A 19,175-nucleotide genomic window follows, 5' to 3' on the forward strand; every position below is an offset into this window, starting at 1 on the left:
GAAGCTGAAAATAAAAACACCAATGACATTTGCTCCAAGGGAGCATTTCACTTGTATCCTGCTATAAATGGCAATCGTGTCCTTAAAGTCTGGGAAATTTGCTTATGACATGCTAGCAGTCAAACAGGTAGTTAAATTTTAAAAATCAAACCTAAGTAACAGTAACTGAAGATTCATAATAAACTGCCTCTCTAGAACATGCCCTTTCTTCCCCAGCATCTCAGCTTCCATCAGATTTTGCTGTGGTCTTGTCTCAAGCCACTAACTTTCAATGTGACCTAGAGCAATCTCTCAACTTCTCTCAACTTTGCAGGATGAACTAAGTGGGACAACTTCTCATGATAAATAGTTGGTACTTTGATTTTTTTAGTTCATCAGAGTCTGAAGAGTATGATTTGAGTGAGATGGCCCTCAGGAGGCTGGTTACATATACTAAAAATCACAGTTTTGATACTCAAAAGCTAAGGACCAGACCCAGGAACATAGTAACCACAGAAGGTACTGCCCAACCCCAAACCTGCCCCAACCCAGGCCTGTCTGGGAGACAAGCCCCTTGTCCTGAATCTCACTCTCCAAATTGCTATACAATGTAAAAGGAAAGGCCTTTTGATGGGTCTTCAGTCAGGCCCCAGATGACAATCGTGTGTGTTTGCAGGTTTCTACCTCTGCAGTTTGTGACTCTTTCGGTGCATGATGCTGAGAATATGCGCATCAAAGTAAAGCTGGTGAGTGGTAGAGCCTACTACCTACAGCTCTGCGCCCCTGCATGTAAACAGGACACCCTATTTTGTCAATGGGTGGAACTCATCTCTCTCTTGAATGAGGAGAAAGCCAAAGCTTCCAAACTGTCAGAAATCTCAAGTCTCTCAGAAATCACGAATAGCACAGACATCACAGGTTCAATGGACATCATGGATATTGCAGCGTTCACAGCTGTAGAGACCCCACATGAGTACACATGCTCAGACCCTGTACATGCGGTAGAAAGCATTGATTTCTCAGATTTCTCCGATGTCACTGATGTCACCGACGTCACAGATGTTCCAGAAAATGAGGTCACAGAGGCCCCAGATATAAATATTGTCACTGAAGTTACAGAAGTCACAGACCTCTGTGATGTCCCAAACTCAGAGGTCATAGTGGTGTTTGAAAATGATGATATACTGAGGGCCAAGCAAGAAGAAAAGGTAAGTGACAAGGCACAATTTTATTCCTTAATAATCAAGAATGAGAATGATAACCAAGATCATGCTTTTTGGTTAGCCCGTTGATATTGTTTATCAAAATGCTATGGAATGCGCTCTGAGTAACCTAATTAAAATAATGGAATATTAGCCCCAAGCCCTGGTATAAAGAAGTTGTAGGATGTATCCTGAAAGAAGCAGTGACCATCCTTCCTGTCAAATTTAACTCAGCATCAAAAAGGTATGGTGGGATGGAAAGAACTTTGGGACCAGCACAGCTGGACTCAAGTTGGACTCTTGCCCTCCCACATAGCTGTTTGGCTAAGCCACTGAAGTTACTTGAGCTACATGAGTCTCCTCATCTCTAAAACAAGGCTATTAATGTCACTTAAGGACTATTTTAAGTGTTTAAATGTATATAAAAGTATGCACTATATTATAGGATGGGGTGAAATTTCAATGGGTAAAACTGAGGGTGGAAATAGAAAAATAAAGTGCCAAAAGAAGTGAGCAGCTTTAGAAAAGGCTAGAAAGTGGAAAAACACAGCCATATTCAAGAATGGTTAGTTCAGTTCGGCTGGAGCATAATATACGTGGAAAATATAGGATTGGAAAGTTGTTTGCAAACCTTGAATGCCAAATTAAGAAGTGTGGACTCTGCTCTTTGGGCAAACTGTAACCATAAAAGCCCTCTGTGTAAGGGAATGAAAGAACTGTGTTTTTAGAAAGATGAATCTGATGGTAACATGGATTGTAGATAAAGAGCTAAGTTTGAGGACCTACTGCTAGAAAACCTCCATTGGTCCCATAATAGAAAAATCATAAAGGGCAAGGTTAGACATTTTACAGAAGAAGAAAACTGCCAATAAATACACTGGAGAAAGTTTGACCTCACTAGTAATCAAAGGAATGCAAACTAAGAAAAAAATAACCTATAACACTGTTAATTAGAATAATAAAAATAGTCAAGGTGTGGTCAACTTGGAATTTATATAGATTCATGGCAGGCATAAGAATTGGCCCAAACTTTCTTGAAATCATTATGAATCAAGAGCCTAAAAATGTTTATACACTTTCGATTCAGTGATTCCATTTCTAGGAATCTTCCTTAAGGAATTAATCAGAAGTAAGAATGAGGATTTAGTGGTAATGATGCTAATTATACCATATCTATATCATGTTTGTCAAAATGAAATAATGAAAATTTGGAAGGAACCTAAATATTCACTTCAGGGGAATTGCTAAACTGACATAAATCATGAAGGGCAGGTGCTGTATTAATGTTTTTCAGGAGCAATCACAGTATCTGGCAAGATCATAGGCAGTCAGTAAACATCTGTTAAAATGAAACACTACTATATGGGTATTAAAATTATTGGGAAAATTTTTCTTTACTTGGAGAAACTTTCATGTTTGAAAAAAGTTGAGTGAAAAATGAAGAATATGATCCCTATGACATAAAAATACACTTTTATGCTCACAAGCCGTAGGAGGGTGAAAAGTCATATTTGAACAGCCATTTATTTCTAGATTGTGAGATTACAGGAAATTAATGTTTTCCTCTTTACACTTTTCTACATTTTCTATTTTCTACAATAAACATAATTTCAAATTCAAGCAGTCTTACACAATTCTTAATAACATGAGAAAAATGCTATTAATAAATTGTTAAGTGAACAATGTAGGATATAGAACTAAAATGTTATCACAAAGCAGACACATATCACATAAACAAATAGACAAAAAGACTGAATGAAATGTGCCATAGAAGTAGTTATTTCTGAAAAAAAAAAAAAAAGAAGTAGTTATTTCTGGCTAGTGGCCCCAAGCAAGCAATAATTTTCTCCCTTCACTTTATATCTTTATAGGATCTTCTAAATATTCCATATTAAATGTGTTACTTCCATTGACAGAAAAAAAGTTTTTTCTTTAAGGAAGAAGAATACTGTATTATTTTCAAGTGAAAACATGATGGAGGTGGTAGACTAGGTGATGGACTAGGTGGTGGCAATGGGAGGAGGTGGTGGACTAGGTGGTGGACTAGGAGGTGGCAATGGGAGGAGGAATGTACAGGTGAGAGGGGATATTAGAGAAACAAAGTCTTTAGGACCAGCTGATCAATTGCTCAGAGGCCTGAGACAGATTCTGAGGAAGCCAGTGAGTTTCTAAGAGAGGTGGTTTGTTAACAGAACCCAGGAAGTTAAGAGAACAGGAAAGATTTTGTGGTATTAGTTTTAGGTATAGGTTCTAAGTCTTTTGATGAAAAAAATGAACTCTTTTGTCTTATTGTGAAAATCCCAACTTGTGTCACCTATTAGACACTCTTTTAAGATTTATTATTTATTTGAGAGAGAGAGTGTGTGTGTACATACATAAGTAAGCAGCAGGAAGGGCAGAGAGCAAAGGAGAGAGAGGGAGGGAATTTCAAGCAGACTCCCCACCCAGTGCAGAGCCTGACTCGGGGCTTGATCCCATGACCCTGAAATCATGACCTGAGCTGAAAGCAAGAATCGGATACTTAACTGACTGAGCCACCCAGGTACCCCTTACCTATTAGATACTCTTAAATTAAGAGCAACATCAGATCGGGGAGTAAGTACCAAGGTATTTCTAGACAACCTTTCTTTCCCCAAGAATTCAGAAAAAGGAAATGCTATAATTAAGTACTAATTTTCTTGTGTAAGCTGACAGTGGTGAGCTTCTGGATGTGCTGTGTCAGGTCCCAGACTATCAGCCTCCAACGTCTGCCTGGTGGCCTCAGTGGCCACTCACCAAACCTCATTCCCTCAATAGTGTGCCTGTGCACACTCAGTGTGGCACTCAGAAGATATAAATGAAACGATTACTATATTAAATATTTCGAAAAAATAAATATTTTGCTGCATAAATCATCTATATCTGGGTGGTGCTTTTCTGTTACCTAATTTGCTGCTGTTTATTATTTTCAAAGGAAAAAATGGAAAATATTCTGAAGCCTGGGTGTCTACGAGATACAAAAAGTAAGAATGAGTTCAAAGAATCCTCAAAACATGTCACCATCTCAAATGTAACACTGACTTTCCAAGGTGAACGATGTTTTCGTACTACCTTGACAGAAGAAGAAAGTGAGACAAGTTCATCCAAAGGGTTGAGTGCTAGAACCTCTGAAATAAAGATAACTGATTTTAAAAACACAGCTCTCAAGTTTGAAGAATCCAGGTATGTGAGGCAGGGAAAAGCCGGGGATGCTAAGACATGAAGTAATGTAAAATAAATATAGGCGTTAAAGTCCCTGCAGCTCTAGCATTTGTTACTAAAGATTCTCAGTTATAGAAACAATGTAATTGAATGATGCCATAGTCAACTCTTGATTATTGGCATTTGGTTTAACTTTGTCTAATTTTTATTTTCCTCTCAATTTCTCATCCCTTTCAGTTCACATTCTAGGCTATCTGGTGTCAATTGTGTGTCCTGAGGAATAGAGATAGGATAGAGTCAGAGTATCTACGTTTTGGAGTTAAGGCACTGATCTCCCAGAGTGACTATGGCCACTCTTGCCTTTATCTTTATACTTCTCTCCACTTTCTTCTCTACATATTTCATATGATTTTTCTACATTTCCGACTAATAACTTAATCTGAAAAAAATATTTTCATAATTCTGTTTATTCTTTTTAAAGATATACTTGTTTATTATTTTAAAGAGAGATAATCCTGGAGCAGGCTCCCTGCTGAGTGCAGAGCCTGACTCAGGGCGCAATCTCACCACCCTGAGATCATGACTTGAACCAAAATCAAGAGTTGGTCACCCAACTGACTGAGCCACCAGGTGCCTCTATTTTCATAATTTTAATAGTCAAGTGCAAGCTGAATATGAGAGAGCACTGTTGTACTACAAAGATAAAAATTAATCCAATCATTTCAACACCTAAAAAAGAAACCAGAGAAACATATAGAAGTTTAAATGCTTACATGAGCAAGAATGAAATAGAGAATGTAATGAATTATGTCTAAATTCTTTTTGAATATAAAAAAGGAACAAGGGAAAACAAAAACAAACCAAAAAAAGAAATAAATGAGAATGATTATAAGTAACTTGAAGTGCTACAGAGTTTGGTTGATTATTCAAAAAGAATGACAAAACAGGCAAACTACTGGACAACTTCTTTTTTTGGTAATTTATTCATGAGAAACACACAGAGAGAGGCAGAGACATAGGCAGAGGAAGAAGCAGGCTGCCTGTGGGGAGACCCTGATGTGGGACTCGATCCCAGGACCTGGGGATCACGACCTGAGCCAAAGGCAGACACTCAACCACTGAGCCACCCAGGTGGCCCAACAACTTATTTTTTTAAATGATAAAATTAGAAATTTAAAAGGTCATCATCAACTAATAAAAACAAAAGTAGGGCAGCACTGGTTTAGCGCCACCTTCAGCCCAGGATGTGATCCTGGAGACCCAGGATCGAGTCCCCTGTCGGGCTCCCTGCATGGAGCCTGCTTCTCCCTCTGCCTGTGTTTCTGCCTCTACTTCTCTCTCTGTGTGTCTCGTGAATAAATAAGTAAAATCTTTAAAAAAAATAAAAAATAAAAACAAAAGTAATATGTTATTGAGAAAGATTGTATACATCTTTTCTTTAATAAACTTTGTAATCCTAAATTAAATAAATGACTTTAACAAAAATACAAAGAGGCAAAACTGGCACTTGAGAACATAGAAATAACTTACCCAATAGTTCCCATAAGAGAAAGAAAACATAGCTGTAACTTTTACTGGACAGTGTGGTTTAGTACTCCAAGAATTATCTCTATTTAATGTAAAGTTTTCTTTTAAATATAGAAAAATTATGTTATGTTCTCCTAATTTTTTGAAGCAAATAATTTGTCTGAAATATAAAACCTGAAAGACAACACAAGAGAGGAAATTCTAGATTAATCCTACTTAAGACAATAAATGTTAAATTCATAGAATCTTGGCAGGCAAAATGTAGCAAGTTTAATATAAAATTAAGGAAACTTTCAATAGAAGTCATTATTTAAAAGAGCAGAAAAAAATCATAGATACCTTAAATACATTTGAGAGACTGATATTCTTGATAAAGATCCACAAAATGTAGAAGAGTTTTCCTTTAGCACAGTAAAAAATATTTACTCCAAACCAAAGCCAACATTATTTTTAATGAAGAAATTATAGAAGTGTGCTACTTAAAACTTAGAACAAATTAAGGATATTCCTATTAACATTCCTACATGATATAATTTAAGGGAGTCTAGTAATTATAATAAAGAAATACAATGGATAAATATGAGATTTTTAAAAATCACTTTGCAAATGGAAATTAATATTTAGAAAATTTGAGAATCATCAAGCATATTAGTTTGTAAACAATTTTCGGAAGTCACAGGTTATAAAATAAACTCACAAAATATCATTTGTTCCATGATTTTTATTAACAAACCAAAATACTCTGAAAAAAGAATGTATTCAAAAGCAGCAATAAAAATCAAATATTTAATGAGAGTGATAAGAAATCTGTGTATATGGAATTACAAAACCCTAATGACAGAAAAACAAGACAATCTGATTAAGGAAAGCTAAGCTCTCTATCTGGACAGGTATATTTAAGACAACAGAAATGACAAGGCCTAAATTAACTTATAAATTTAATATAGTACCAATTATCTCAACGGTATATATATCATAGAAATTAAACAATTATAGAAAGTATGTGGAAAAAAATAGGGATAAGAATCTCAAGGAAATCATTGTGACTGGAAAATGTCTAGAGGGACTCACTTGTATAAAATCTCAAGTCATATTATAATTAAATAACCATCAGAAACATCAATGAAAATTTTAGGATATAGAAATTAAGATAGTGGGGATCCCTGGGTGGCTTAGCGGTTTAGCCCCTGCCTTCGGGCCAGGGCGTGATCCTGGAGCCTGTGTCTCCCTCTGCCTGTGTCTCTGCCTCTCTCTCTGTGTCTCTCATGAATAAATAAATAAAATCTTAAAAAAAAAAAAAGAAATTAAGATAGTAAAATAGATTCAAACTGAGAGGTTCAAAAGAAACATGAAGAAACGCAAAATTCTAGAATATGTTGATCATATATGCTGTACTATAAAAAAATTTCAGATGGGAAAAGTCAAAAACAAATAAACTGGAATAAAATGGAATAGTTGAATTGCCTCAATTGCATAAGAAAGATCATTTCTCCTTTGAAGCAACAGAAGAAATTTTCAATGGCAAAAGTTGATTCATTCATTCAATAATATTTACTGAGCACTAACTATGTGCTAGGCACCAGAGATGACAGCTGTTTCCCTGTACGTTATAGGGTGTTTCATTCTAGTGGAGGACATAGATAATACACAAATAAAAATACATTATGCCAGCTGGAATGTAAGAAGATAAAAGCAAAAATAGAGTAAAAGAATAGACAGTGATTTGCGGAGGAGGAAGGATATCTTATGATGGTCAGGGATTGATTCTCTGGGGAAGGGCAGATATCTAAAGGAAGGGTGGAGCTCTTGGGAAACAGTTCCAGGCCCACTGATTGCGTAACAATTATAAATATCTGTCCCCCAAATCATTTTAAGTAAATAAATACGTAACAGCACAATGGGAAAAGAGTAATAACTAGATAATCTATAGTGGTTTTACCTGCCATATATTTAGATAGCTGATGGGAATTTGTAAAGGATCCAATTAGCAAATGGTTTAAAGTTATGAATAGAAAATTTACGCCAGAAGACAAACACTTAACGAGGAATCACTCTCACTAATAATTAAAGAAATACAAGTTAAGCAATTACTAGTTGGCTTTCAATTAGATGTTAACTGTAACACTGATGAGCTCACTATAAATGGTGGGAACTTTCTACAGAGTGATTTGGCAATCCACACTACAAATGATTATACCACTTAATTTACAGAAACATGTGTCAAAGAAGTAATTCAAAAGGGGAGATAACTTAATTGAACACATGTTTTGTAGTTAAAACCTGAAAGCAATCCAAACGACCACTAGTAGAAGAATAGCTAACCAGAAAATAGTATGTTTAGTGCAACAGCAGATCCCCATTAGAAAAAAAGAATAGAGAATTTCAGTAAAAAGACCCATATGAGGGATCCCTGGGTGGCGCAGCGGTTTGGCGCCTGCCTTTGGCCCAGGGCGCGATCCTGGAGACCCGGGATCGAATCCCACATCGGGCTCCCGGTGCATGGAGCCTGCTTCTCCCTCTGCCTATGTCTCTGCCTCTCTCTCTGTGACTATCATAAATAAATAAAAATTAAAAAAAAAGACCCATATGACTAATAAGGAACTGCAAGCTAGAAAAGTAAAATTCTGAAAAATGTATATACAGTGGTATTTTATTTCTACAAAAAGATGATAAGAAACCAGTGTTTGGGCATAGCTGGTGATTAAAGGAAATAATATTTGTTGTAGCTATTGATAGATGTTTCCATTAAACTTTTATTGTTCATAATCATTATGATTACATGCATAATTTAAAATCAAAACTGATGCTAGAAGGCATCAGTTGCATGCATTAATTAGAAGATATAGCAGCTAGAGAATGAGCTTTGCAGTCTGACAACCTGGGTTCAAATCCTGCTTCCTCCATTCTTGGGCAAGTTAAATTAATTTTTTAGGCCTCGGTTTCCCCATTTGTAAAATGGAAATAACACTGACCATGTAGAGTTGTTGCAGGGATTTAATAAGCTGATATTGGAAAGCTCACAATGTCAGGCACTTGGTATTACTAAAAAAAAAAAAAAAAGTATTAAAATAGAGAAGGAGGAGGGATGAAAGAAAAGGAGAGATTGAGGGGGGTTTAGTTTCTCAATTAGATTGAACACAAACCTAACATAGTTTTGACTTACATTGAATATTGTAGAAAGGGCAGCCCAGGTGACTCAGTGGTTTAGCGCTGCCTTCAGCCCAGGGCCTGATCCTGGAGACCCGGGATTGAGTCCCACGTCAGGCTCCCTGCATAGAGCCTGCTTCTCACTCTGCCTGTGTCTCTGCCTCTCTCTCTCTCTGTGTCTCTCATGAATAAATAAATAAAATATTTTTTTAAAATGAATACTATAGAAAAATGATTCTATACCTCTGAAGTAATCTTTCTACTATACTACCCAAAAACTGAACCCAAAGAACTCGCGGAAGAAAGCACAAAATTTATTAAATATATTTAATGCAGTAAAGAAATTGAAGTTATTCCAACTGAAGAGGAAAACTGTAATAGGTGACAATTACCATCTTCAGTGTACAAGGAAGTACAGATCTAAGGGCTAAATTTAAAAAGTGAATTTAAAGTGAAAATTATTGTAACTAAATACAAAGAAAATTTTATTATATAGTAAAACAATATAGTAGACAATCAACCAATCAATAAAAACAACTAGGGAATATCATTGATTAGATATTAATAAACAATAGAACTAATTTCTGGAGGTTGTAGAATCTTTCTTCCTGGAGACTTCTCAAAAACATTGCAGCAGGCCATTTGTCCTGGATAGACCTCAAACATTTTACTGCCGGGGGTCAAGGCCCATCTATGTTTTGTATGTAATTTTAATCTACTGCTAAAATAAATGACGGAATGCATGATGAAGTCAAATAATAACTATGTTCTGGGGATCCCTTAAAGGAGTAGAATGAAATGGAAACAGTAAACAAACTGAGTGTGTTGTAGGGTTCTGAGAAATAGACATATTAGATGGCCAGAAAATTATTATTGTTGTCACTAGTCATTCAATACCAACTGTGTAGATACAGGAAAGTTGGCTATTCTATCTCATAGAAACCCCCCCCCCCCAAACCCTTACTCAAAAATATCTTAAGCAACTGAGAAATAATTACCCAAAGCTGGCTTTCTTTTTAACTTTTTTTCCTGGCTAAGGGGAGGATCAAAGAAAGCAAAGGAATATGGGTGATCGTTAGGAGAACTAGACCTTGAAATCAGAACAATGTTTGCCTTAGCTTTAGCTTCTGGACTGCCACATTTCTGGAAATTCTAGAGCCTCTAGATCCAAGTACCAACACGCTCCAGGTGTTGGTAGATCTGGATAATGATTTCACTACTTTTGGTTGTCTGCCCAAACAAAGCATTGTTTAATATGTAGGGTTTCTATGCCAGTGATTTTGCCAGTGTGTGGTTGGTTAGCAGCAACACCTGGGAACTTGTTAGAAATGTAAATTCTTGGGCCCCATCCCATCCTACTGAATCCTGAACTCCAGCATTCTGCTTATAATAGACCTCCAAGTGGTTTTTTTTTTAAGATTTTATTTATTCATAAGACACACACACACACACACACACACACACACACACACACACACAGAGGCAGAGGGAGAAGCAGGTTCCATGCAGGGAGCCCGAGGCAGGACTCGACCCCAGTCTCCAGGATCACACCCCTGGCTGAAGGCGGCGCTAAACCGCGGGGCCACGCAGGCTGCCCCCCTCCAAGTGGTTCTAATGTATATTCAAGTCTGAGAACCAATGCCTTTTGATAAGCCAGTCCTAGACACCAAGGAGAGTTTATTAAGCATTGCTCTCTCATGAAGGCTTCTCCTGAGGTCCCAGAGCCAAAATAAGTATTCCTCTTTATAGCCGGCTCAAACTCAAGGGAGCCTCCTTCAGGAATTTTTCCTATATGACCAGGAACCCAGAAATTTGGATTCAGAAAAGAAAAAAATATTAAAAAATTGGTTCAGTGTTCAAGAAATTTTCTTGCTTCTGATAGACAGTGGAGAAGGAGCTGAAATAATTTCCCCCAGAACACTGATCTATTATTTCTTGATGGTGACAACCATTGAATTCTTTTGTGGAACTAAACAATGACCCAGAGGGTTATTAGTACGTCTGATGTGTTAGAGGAGAAAGAAGTACAAAGAAAAAAAAACAGGTGACAGAGTAAGGAAGGGAGATAGAACTATCAACCATCAGTCCAAGTAATGAGAGACCAGAGAAGGAATATAAGGAGAGGGATAGAAACAGGTGCCACTCAGTAGGAAATAAATGTATTTCACTACTACGCATGAGTTGGCTTTCACAAAAAAGCCTAAGGTTTCCTAAAAAACAAGATAAAAAAATGAATCCAAAAAAAAAAAAAAAAAAAAAAAAAAAAAAATGAATCCATTCAATTGAGCAATTTATTCTAAATAACTAATTAGATCTGATCACTCTGATGTCTTCCTTCTGTTTTGTTTCATTCATGTTTCCAATCTTATGACCTGCCCTTATCTAAGGCTTCAGAAATACCACAATTAAAAATCTCATGAAGTGAACTGTTAATGTCATTTCACCTTCTTCTTTCCTTGTCCTTTTGTATATAATAGATGTTTTGAAGCATGAGATTAGCCTTTACAGCTTTTATTTATTTTTAAGATTTCATCCATCTATTTGAGATAGAATGAGCAAGAAAGAGAGAACATGAGCGGGGAGGAGCAGCAGAGGGAGAGGGAGAAGCAGACTCTCCACCGAGCAGGGAGCCCAATGTGGGGGTGATCCCAGGACCCTGAGCCAAAGGCAGACACTTAACCGACTGAGCCACCCAGGTGCCGTCTTTTAGAAGTGCCTAAATAAATAAATAAATAAATAATAAATAAAGTAATAGACTTTACTTTTTAAAAAAGTACAATTTGTAGAAAATTGAGCAGATAATACATAGAGCTCTATATAGCCACCCCTCTGCCACCTCCTCACTCTCCCCCCACATCCAGTTTTCCCTATTATTAACACCTTGCATTATTAGTGTAGTACATTTGTTGTGATTAATAAACAAGATTGATACATTATCATTAACTTTAGTTGCTAGTTTAAGGTTCACTATGTTGCACAGTTCTTTGGGTTTTGACTTATGCATAGTAATGTGCACCCACCATTTCAGTACTCTAAATATCCTCTGAGCATTAGATTAACTTGTAATAGCTTTTCAAATATTAAAAATTGTAAGGCTAACTTATATTTTTGGGATGTAAATTGCTCTATAGGTACAAAGTTTTGTTAGTCTAACTATTATGATCATTATTAGAAACAATGAGAAAATCAATACCTATAGATGGGATATGGTAAATATCACAGAATTTTAAAGATAAAAAGGATCTTGAAGGTTAGCAAATCCCAAAACCTTCAAGGCCCTACCCTTCGGTCTGTCAGTGTCCTGTATCATTCATCCACTGGCTCTACTGGGGAGAAAGAAAAAGAAAAAAACAAATTTTGGCTCCAAGCAATCCTCTTAAACTCACCTTAATCAAGGATGGATTCTTCTTTATTGCATATTTACATTTGGAACATAATTACTAGCTAGAGCCTAATTTGAGAATGTTCATTATGAATGAAAGGTGTTAATATCTAAGAACAGAATGGAATTCAGTTTATTCCTGGGATGTTTGCTGGATTAAGTCAGTACCCTGTGAAAGTAATAAGTAAGTTCTAATTGTTTTTCTTGTCCACGACCATGGATTTCAGTGGCATTTTATAACTGTGTACTTTGGGACAATGAAAAAAATTAAAGGATGACCTTGTTGAATATTTTGCCCTCAGATTTATAAATGTAAATCGAGCAATTTCAGTCTAGATGAGTGAAAGACTATGGAGACATCAATAATGTCACTTTAGGTCCTTTAAAAGTGAAGGATTTACTTTATGAAGCATTTATATTCCTTCTCATGCCCTGACAATAGTGCTACTCCAACTCTTCCCTTTGTTTTAAAGAGAATAACATCAGGCTTCATTTTAATTTGCACCTATTTTTTTAAAGTAGATTTACTTACTATTTCTCAGTCTTTCAAAACCTTTTATCTTTAAGCTCAACTTTCATGTAAATCACCAGATCTATTTAGTGAGGGCTACATTAGCATTTATTTGCAAACGCCTTAGAAAATTGCTAATTTAAACCTCTATTGCAGAAAGATCCTGAAGTAGACATCAACCAGGATTCTTTTTGCCAGACCCCTTAAAATGAATCATAATTATGTCTTTGTACATTTATCTGGGAATTTATTGTCTGAGGGTAATTATTCTTTCCAAGTGCTTTCTTTTTCAAACTGCAATGCTTACCCCCAAAATTATGAAAATGTAGCCAAGAAACAAAAATCTGATGAAAATTAAGTGACTGAAGTTTGTTTTAGCATGCTAATGAGGTTAATAAAATAGGTGTTTTAATTATTGTTATTAATTTTAAAAATCAGTAATGCAGGAAACTTCTTTATCCAAAGGCATTTCTAAAAGTGAAATGACCTAAAAAACTGACAGTTTGTCTCCAATTTTATCCAGTAAACTATAAGAAATGTACTTAATTGGGCAAATACTTGGGCATGTTGTATGCCTGCAAGATTCCCTAGCACTCTTGCCCCCTCAGGGCCATAAAGAGTGTGATGCAGAAGCCAGCAGAGATGGGCACCTTCAAGCACCCAGAATTTCTCCCATGTCTCTATGAGAGCCTATATTTCCAACACAAGAGACTCTATTAACCCCTGAGCAACAGCAATTAGCTCAGTCTCAGCTCCAAATGAGTTTTCATACACTGGAGAGGCAGTAGGATAGCACTGCCCACAGCCTGAGTGACAGGCGATGGATAAAATAAAAATAGACTACATGTTATGATTCACTTTTATGGCTCTTACAGGTTGGATAGCTTACATGCTGACAGAAATTTAGGTAATTTTGCTCTAATATGTGTTATTATATAATACCCTAGGCTTGCTAAATATGTTTCATTATTACCTACAAAGCATTTAGAGAATGGCCAGCTATCTCATACCTGGTCATTCTTTTCGAAATATTTGTGGTTACACTGGCAAAATTTTCAACTGTGTTGTTTGTTTTTCCAGGAGCATGAGAACTGATTCAGTCACTTCAGGTATGGAATGAATCCCACTACATTTCTTTGTGATCTTTGGTATCCAGTAGTCACGTCTGGGGCCTGGAACAGAGTAGTTAAGAGCAAAGGAATCCTTTGCTAGGTGTTTTGATGCATTCCCTTTGCTCCGTTCTGAGAGTCCCCACAGTGCAGGAACTCTTGTTCAAAGCCTATCCTCATATTATCTTTCAAGTAGTAGGCATCACTGCACTTTTCTCTGTGCTGGTAGAGTACTGAATCCAACTCTCTGGATTTGAACCACTCCAAGGCCAGCTCTGCAAGCAGAACCCAAACAATAGGACCTTTTCTCCTTGCTGATTTGGAAGGGCAGTGATCTACAACTAAATTTCCTGGCAACTCTAAAATCATGTAGCCCCTCCTTTCCTCTTATTTGCATCTTCAGCCTTTGCTTCTTTACATATTCCCATGACTCAGGATCTCATAATTTCTTTTTCTTTTTTTAATATTTTATTTATTTACGAGAGAGATAGAGGGAGGGGGGAGGGGCAGAGGAAGAAGCAGGCTCCCCGCTCAGGACCCTGAGATCAAGACCTGAGTAGAAGACAGATGCTTAACCAACTGAGCCCCCCCCCCCAAGGAAACCCCAGGATCTTTTAACTTTTTAACAAGTTTTTGACACAGAAGTTGTCATATAGACACCAGTGGATATGTATCACCTTGCTTGCTAGTGAACCACCTCTAGCTACTGTCTAAGTTGGGGTGTGATGCATATATTGCAGCTCCAGTCATGCATATAAAAGAACATCATGGAAAGAACAGAGAGAGAAGTACATTGCAATTGACTTAAATGGAAAGAAAAAAAAATACTTCTACTTTAAAACCCAAGACCAAGGCATTCTTAGTTACATTTGCAAGAGTCCTACCAAAAAAAGCAAACAATTAGAGGATAGCTGTATATAAATAGGGCTTTTGTCTGTAGGCCTTCCCACCAGGCTTTTGTGTCTAAAAGTACCAGATGCACTTCACTGAGAGGTGGTTTTACCTATATTCCAGTCTTCAGTACTAAACCAGAGAATGCTGAAGGGAAATGCCATTGTAGTTTACAAGAAAAATGCAAAATCTTCTTTGCAGTATATAGAATTTTCACCTATCAATTTCTACTCCAAATTCGATTTCAAAAAGAAATCACAGTAGATTGATAGAAATTCAGGAGATGTCCAACAGGCAAATATTTTCCTCTTACTTTCTAAAAGAAAGCATAAATCGTGCAGCAGCCTTAACATTAATAGATAATTAGTACATCAACATATAAGTAGTACAATAGCATATAATATACATTCGGAAGCACTAGTTATTTAATCCTTGGGAATTTAAAATTAATGTAGGACGTTGATATATTTTTCATTCTATATGTGACTGATTCTTTCACCCGCCTTCTGGCACAGACTCAGTTTTGTTCAAATGAACAAATATTTGATGCCTATCTATTCTATTTGAAGCACTGCAGAGAGATAAAAAATAGATAACAGGACACTGCCTGGCCTCAAGACATGGGCACAAATAACATATATGGAATCTTATAGGTGCCTTAAGAGAAAAGTGGTGAACGTAGTTTTAGTTCAAGAGAGAAAAATCATAAAAGATTTATGAAGGAAGGAGGCAGTCTTTGAGTCAGGAAAGGGGAAATAAGAATATCATGGAGATAGGGTATAATGTGTGCAAAGTCGACGAATGGGACAGTACTGGGCATATTCCATTTAGGAACAGTGAGAGATAGAGCTGGACAGCAAAGCAGGAGCCAGGTTATGGAAGTCTTGGACCATGCTAGGGAGTTAAGATAGTATGGTCTGGTAGGTAAGGAGAAGCCACCAAAAAATAGACCTAGTAAAATTAGTATTATGTTTTAGAATGATTACTCTGACTGCAATCTCTAAGAGAGCTGGAGGAGGCCAGAGGTAGGAAGTCATTAGAATAGTCCAGGGTGAAAGGTCCTAGCTAAAGTCTTGAACTGTGTAAAACAGATGGCAACAAGAATGTGAATATGTTGACTGACTACCTTGGGGACAAGAGATAAAATGCTCCAAAAAACGAAAACTGAGGATGACAAAGGAGACAACATAACTAGGAGGTAATGAGTCCATGAAAGAAGCTGGGAAAATGAATTCGAGGAAATCTGGAAGGAAACAATGATGAGACCAGCTATGAAATACTGCCTAGAATGAGAAGTCCTACGTTTGAGTTCTGAATGCACTTCCTCTGTTCCACGGGTGTGTCACTTAAAGTTTCTGGACTTCAAGCTTCTTCAACTATCAAGCATGTGCATATGGGTCAAGGATTGAAGCAGGCATGTTTAGTTGTCTCCAGGCTCCTTCAGCTGCTACGATGTTATAAGCTCATACGTGTGTGGTCTTGGTCGTCTGTCTTTGTAAATTCAGCAGGCAGCATGAAATGGGGCTCTGGAAATCAGGAACTAAGCAAAGATATAGCGAACATGCAGCAAAGTTCCACAGCTTGTTAAATCACAAGGGTGGTACAATATACACATCTGGCTTGCAGTTTTCACAAAGTATTAATTATTTTCCCCGTTTGTTTTCTTTCACATACTTTCTCATTCTTCTCACTTCTCTATCTCCCATGTTTCCTGATTTAGGCTTACATCCTTTTTTCATTTTCCCTCTGATTAGCATTTCCGTCCCCCTTACCACATTCCTATGAATCACTTTCTTTTCCCCTTTCATACTTTCTAATTCACACTTCACACTTCTTACCCCAAGAAGAGCAACGGTTACTTGCTCTTCTTACTCCCTTGTCCCAGTAAATTTAGACTGAATATAGACAAAAAATGAGTCTGTGAATCTGATTTCTATTCTAGGCAGCAACCAGAATAGTAACCGTTCCCCACTGCAATTAAATGAAATTCTGGTACTATTAACCCGGTCAGGTTCATGTTCACCCAGCTGCGGGGCAATGTTGGCTGGGGACCATGGTCTCTTATTTATGTCTCAAACGTCTCAGCAGTTTGGCAGAAGGACACTCTTCTCCTTTCTGAATAAGGTTGTGGGTAAAGTGGCACTTCACATGTACTGTTTTTATGACAAGGCTAAAAGGCAGAGCCCAGGCTGACACTGTCTCTCTCGATCTGGGTCCATCTCTCCCTTTTCTTAACTTGTAATTTCTTACCTATTTAGGTTTTACTCTCCTTAGCTTTGCTGATCTCTTTACAGTGAACCCAAACTTAGGCTTACCTATGGTTCTATGGTATTTTCCCAAGATGGTAGACAATTAGACAAAGGATAGAGAACCAAGAAAGAAGAGAGGGAAAATTGTTTATGAAATGCTGGGAGTGTCCTCTCCATCTAAACCCATCTTTCCTTTCCTCTTTCCTCTTAACTATTGCAAATTAAATTCCTTGCAATCCTAAGCAGCCAGGTTCAGTCTCTGTTTATGGAACCCGGACTAAAAAGAGAAAGGGTGGGGGGACCCCAAAAGGGAACCTGTTCGTGAAATTTAACAATGGGCTCCATTGGAAAGAATAAAGACATTTTAAAAAACTTTAGACCAAATTAAGTTCTCTCTCCTTCTGTGCCTTTTTTCTCTCCTGCTTCTGGCTTTTTTCTTTCTTCCTCACCTCCCCCCCCTGCCCATGATCTCTTCCACTTTCCCCACTATTTTTCTTTTGCCCTCTGGCTCCCTCCCCTCTTGTCAAATCTACTTCCCTCAATCTCCTGCCTCATCTGTTCTCCCCTTTTCTCAGGGGAATGGCTGTGAGGAAAGCAAAGTAAACAGAAAAAGAAGAGGCCAATGGAAAAAACATATAAGACAACCTAAAGGTAATTTTTTTATGATTATAAGTAGCTATAAAGGACAGATGTGACACTTTCACAAAAAGTTGTCAATAAATTGAATCTTTTGATATTGAATCTTATTACTTCTATTGTAGTAACAATAAAGGTGGAATGGGATATTGAGGGTTTGTTGTGGTTTCTGCCCTAGAATCCTTCAAGGGTCAAAATATAATGTTAGCACAGGGATTAGAGGGAGCCTCAGGTGAAGCACTGGAAGTGAATTACTTGCTGCTGCTTTTACAAGTGATTCCATCATTCTCATTCCTACTCTCCCTCTTTGCTCTCTCCTCATACTCTTTTCCAACCTTGGCAGGAACCACATAGCATATCTCAGCAGGGCTCTCCTTGTTGGAATTGAGGTGCCCACCCTTCTGTGCTACTCTGCCAACAAAGTCAGCTTAGCACTTGGGCACTAATTTTATTAACAGAACTCACCCAGATGCACAACATGGGCCAGACATAATGCACTAGAGGAAAACAGTGGGCCAAAAGATAACAAAAGTCCATGCACAATAATCCCCTGGTCTCTCCACACACTCCTTAGTCTGTGCCTGCCCTTTTGTCATTTCTTTTCCCCCCATAAGTATGTTCTTAATATTGTCCTATGGTGGCGATAGACTGTGAAGGTGTTGCACTCAGAGTAATGCATGCTGGCACCTCCATCCACTTAGGGAGAGTCCCAAGCCCTGTCATTTCTCTCCAGAATTTAGAAAGAGAAATTCATTGAAAGTTGACTCAGAATTCTACAATGATTTCATCCTTTGATGGATATATCCTATAACAATGAAATTTCAAATATCAGGGTCTTATTAAGAGAGATCTGCAAATGCAAAGAAGAGCAGAAATAACAATATACACACCATATTTAAATCTTGGCTTCTAAAGTTTAAAAAGTGGCTCCTAGGGCTGCCCTGGTGGTTCAGTGCCTTAGCGCCACCTTCAGCCCAGGCTACAATCCTGGAGACCTGGGATCAAGTCCCACATCAGGCTCCCTGCATGGAGCCTGCTTCTCCCTCTGCCTATGTCTCTGCCTCTCTCTCTCTGTGTCTCTCATGAATTCATGAATAAATAAGTAAAATCTTTAAAAATTAAAAATTAAAAAGTGGCTCCTAAATATTTAAACTGTGAATTGCCAATATATAAGAAAAAGTAGGTGATTTTTTTTTTAATGGTGAAAAAGTTTTGTTACTAATAAAGACTTCATATTATCAGGACTGAAATGTGAAAATCACTGGGCCCTTTATTTACAATGAGCATATATTATGTGTATGTAAATATATACATATGGCTTATTTTAGGACACAGTTTAGGAGAGATCAAAGACTTGAAAAT

At 37.3% G+C, this 19,175-nt stretch overlaps 1 protein-coding gene across 15 annotated transcripts in view; it reads left to right on the forward strand.

The window, feature by feature from the left end:
- Window positions 1-17,828, forward strand: part of GARIN2 (golgi associated RAB2 interactor family member 2) — a 31,990-nt gene extending 14,162 nt beyond the window's left edge. For 10 of the 15 annotated variants that reach the window (XM_025444233.3, XM_025444234.3, XM_025444232.3 and 7 more), the window contains 4 exons: window positions 656-1,187; window positions 4,135-4,382; window positions 14,009-14,037; window positions 16,649-17,828. In XM_025444233.3, the coding sequence (XP_025300018.1) occupies window positions 656-1,187; window positions 4,135-4,382; window positions 14,009-14,037; window positions 16,649-16,713 (874 nt within the window). In that variant the 3' untranslated portion in view covers window positions 16,714-17,828. Of the gene's footprint in view, window positions 1-655; window positions 1,188-4,134; window positions 4,383-11,561; window positions 11,732-14,008; window positions 14,038-16,648 lie in introns of all 15 variants that reach the window. The other 5 variants (XR_007412382.1, XR_007412381.1, XR_007412380.1 and 2 more) reach the window with 5 other exon arrangements.
- The last annotated feature ends 1,347 nt before the right edge of the window (window positions 17,829-19,175 follow it).

Source organism: Canis lupus, chromosome 8, assembly GCF_003254725.2.
Source record: "Canis lupus dingo isolate Sandy chromosome 8, ASM325472v2, whole genome shotgun sequence".
In the NCBI taxonomy this organism is placed as follows: Eukaryota; Metazoa; Chordata; class Mammalia; order Carnivora; family Canidae; genus Canis; species Canis lupus.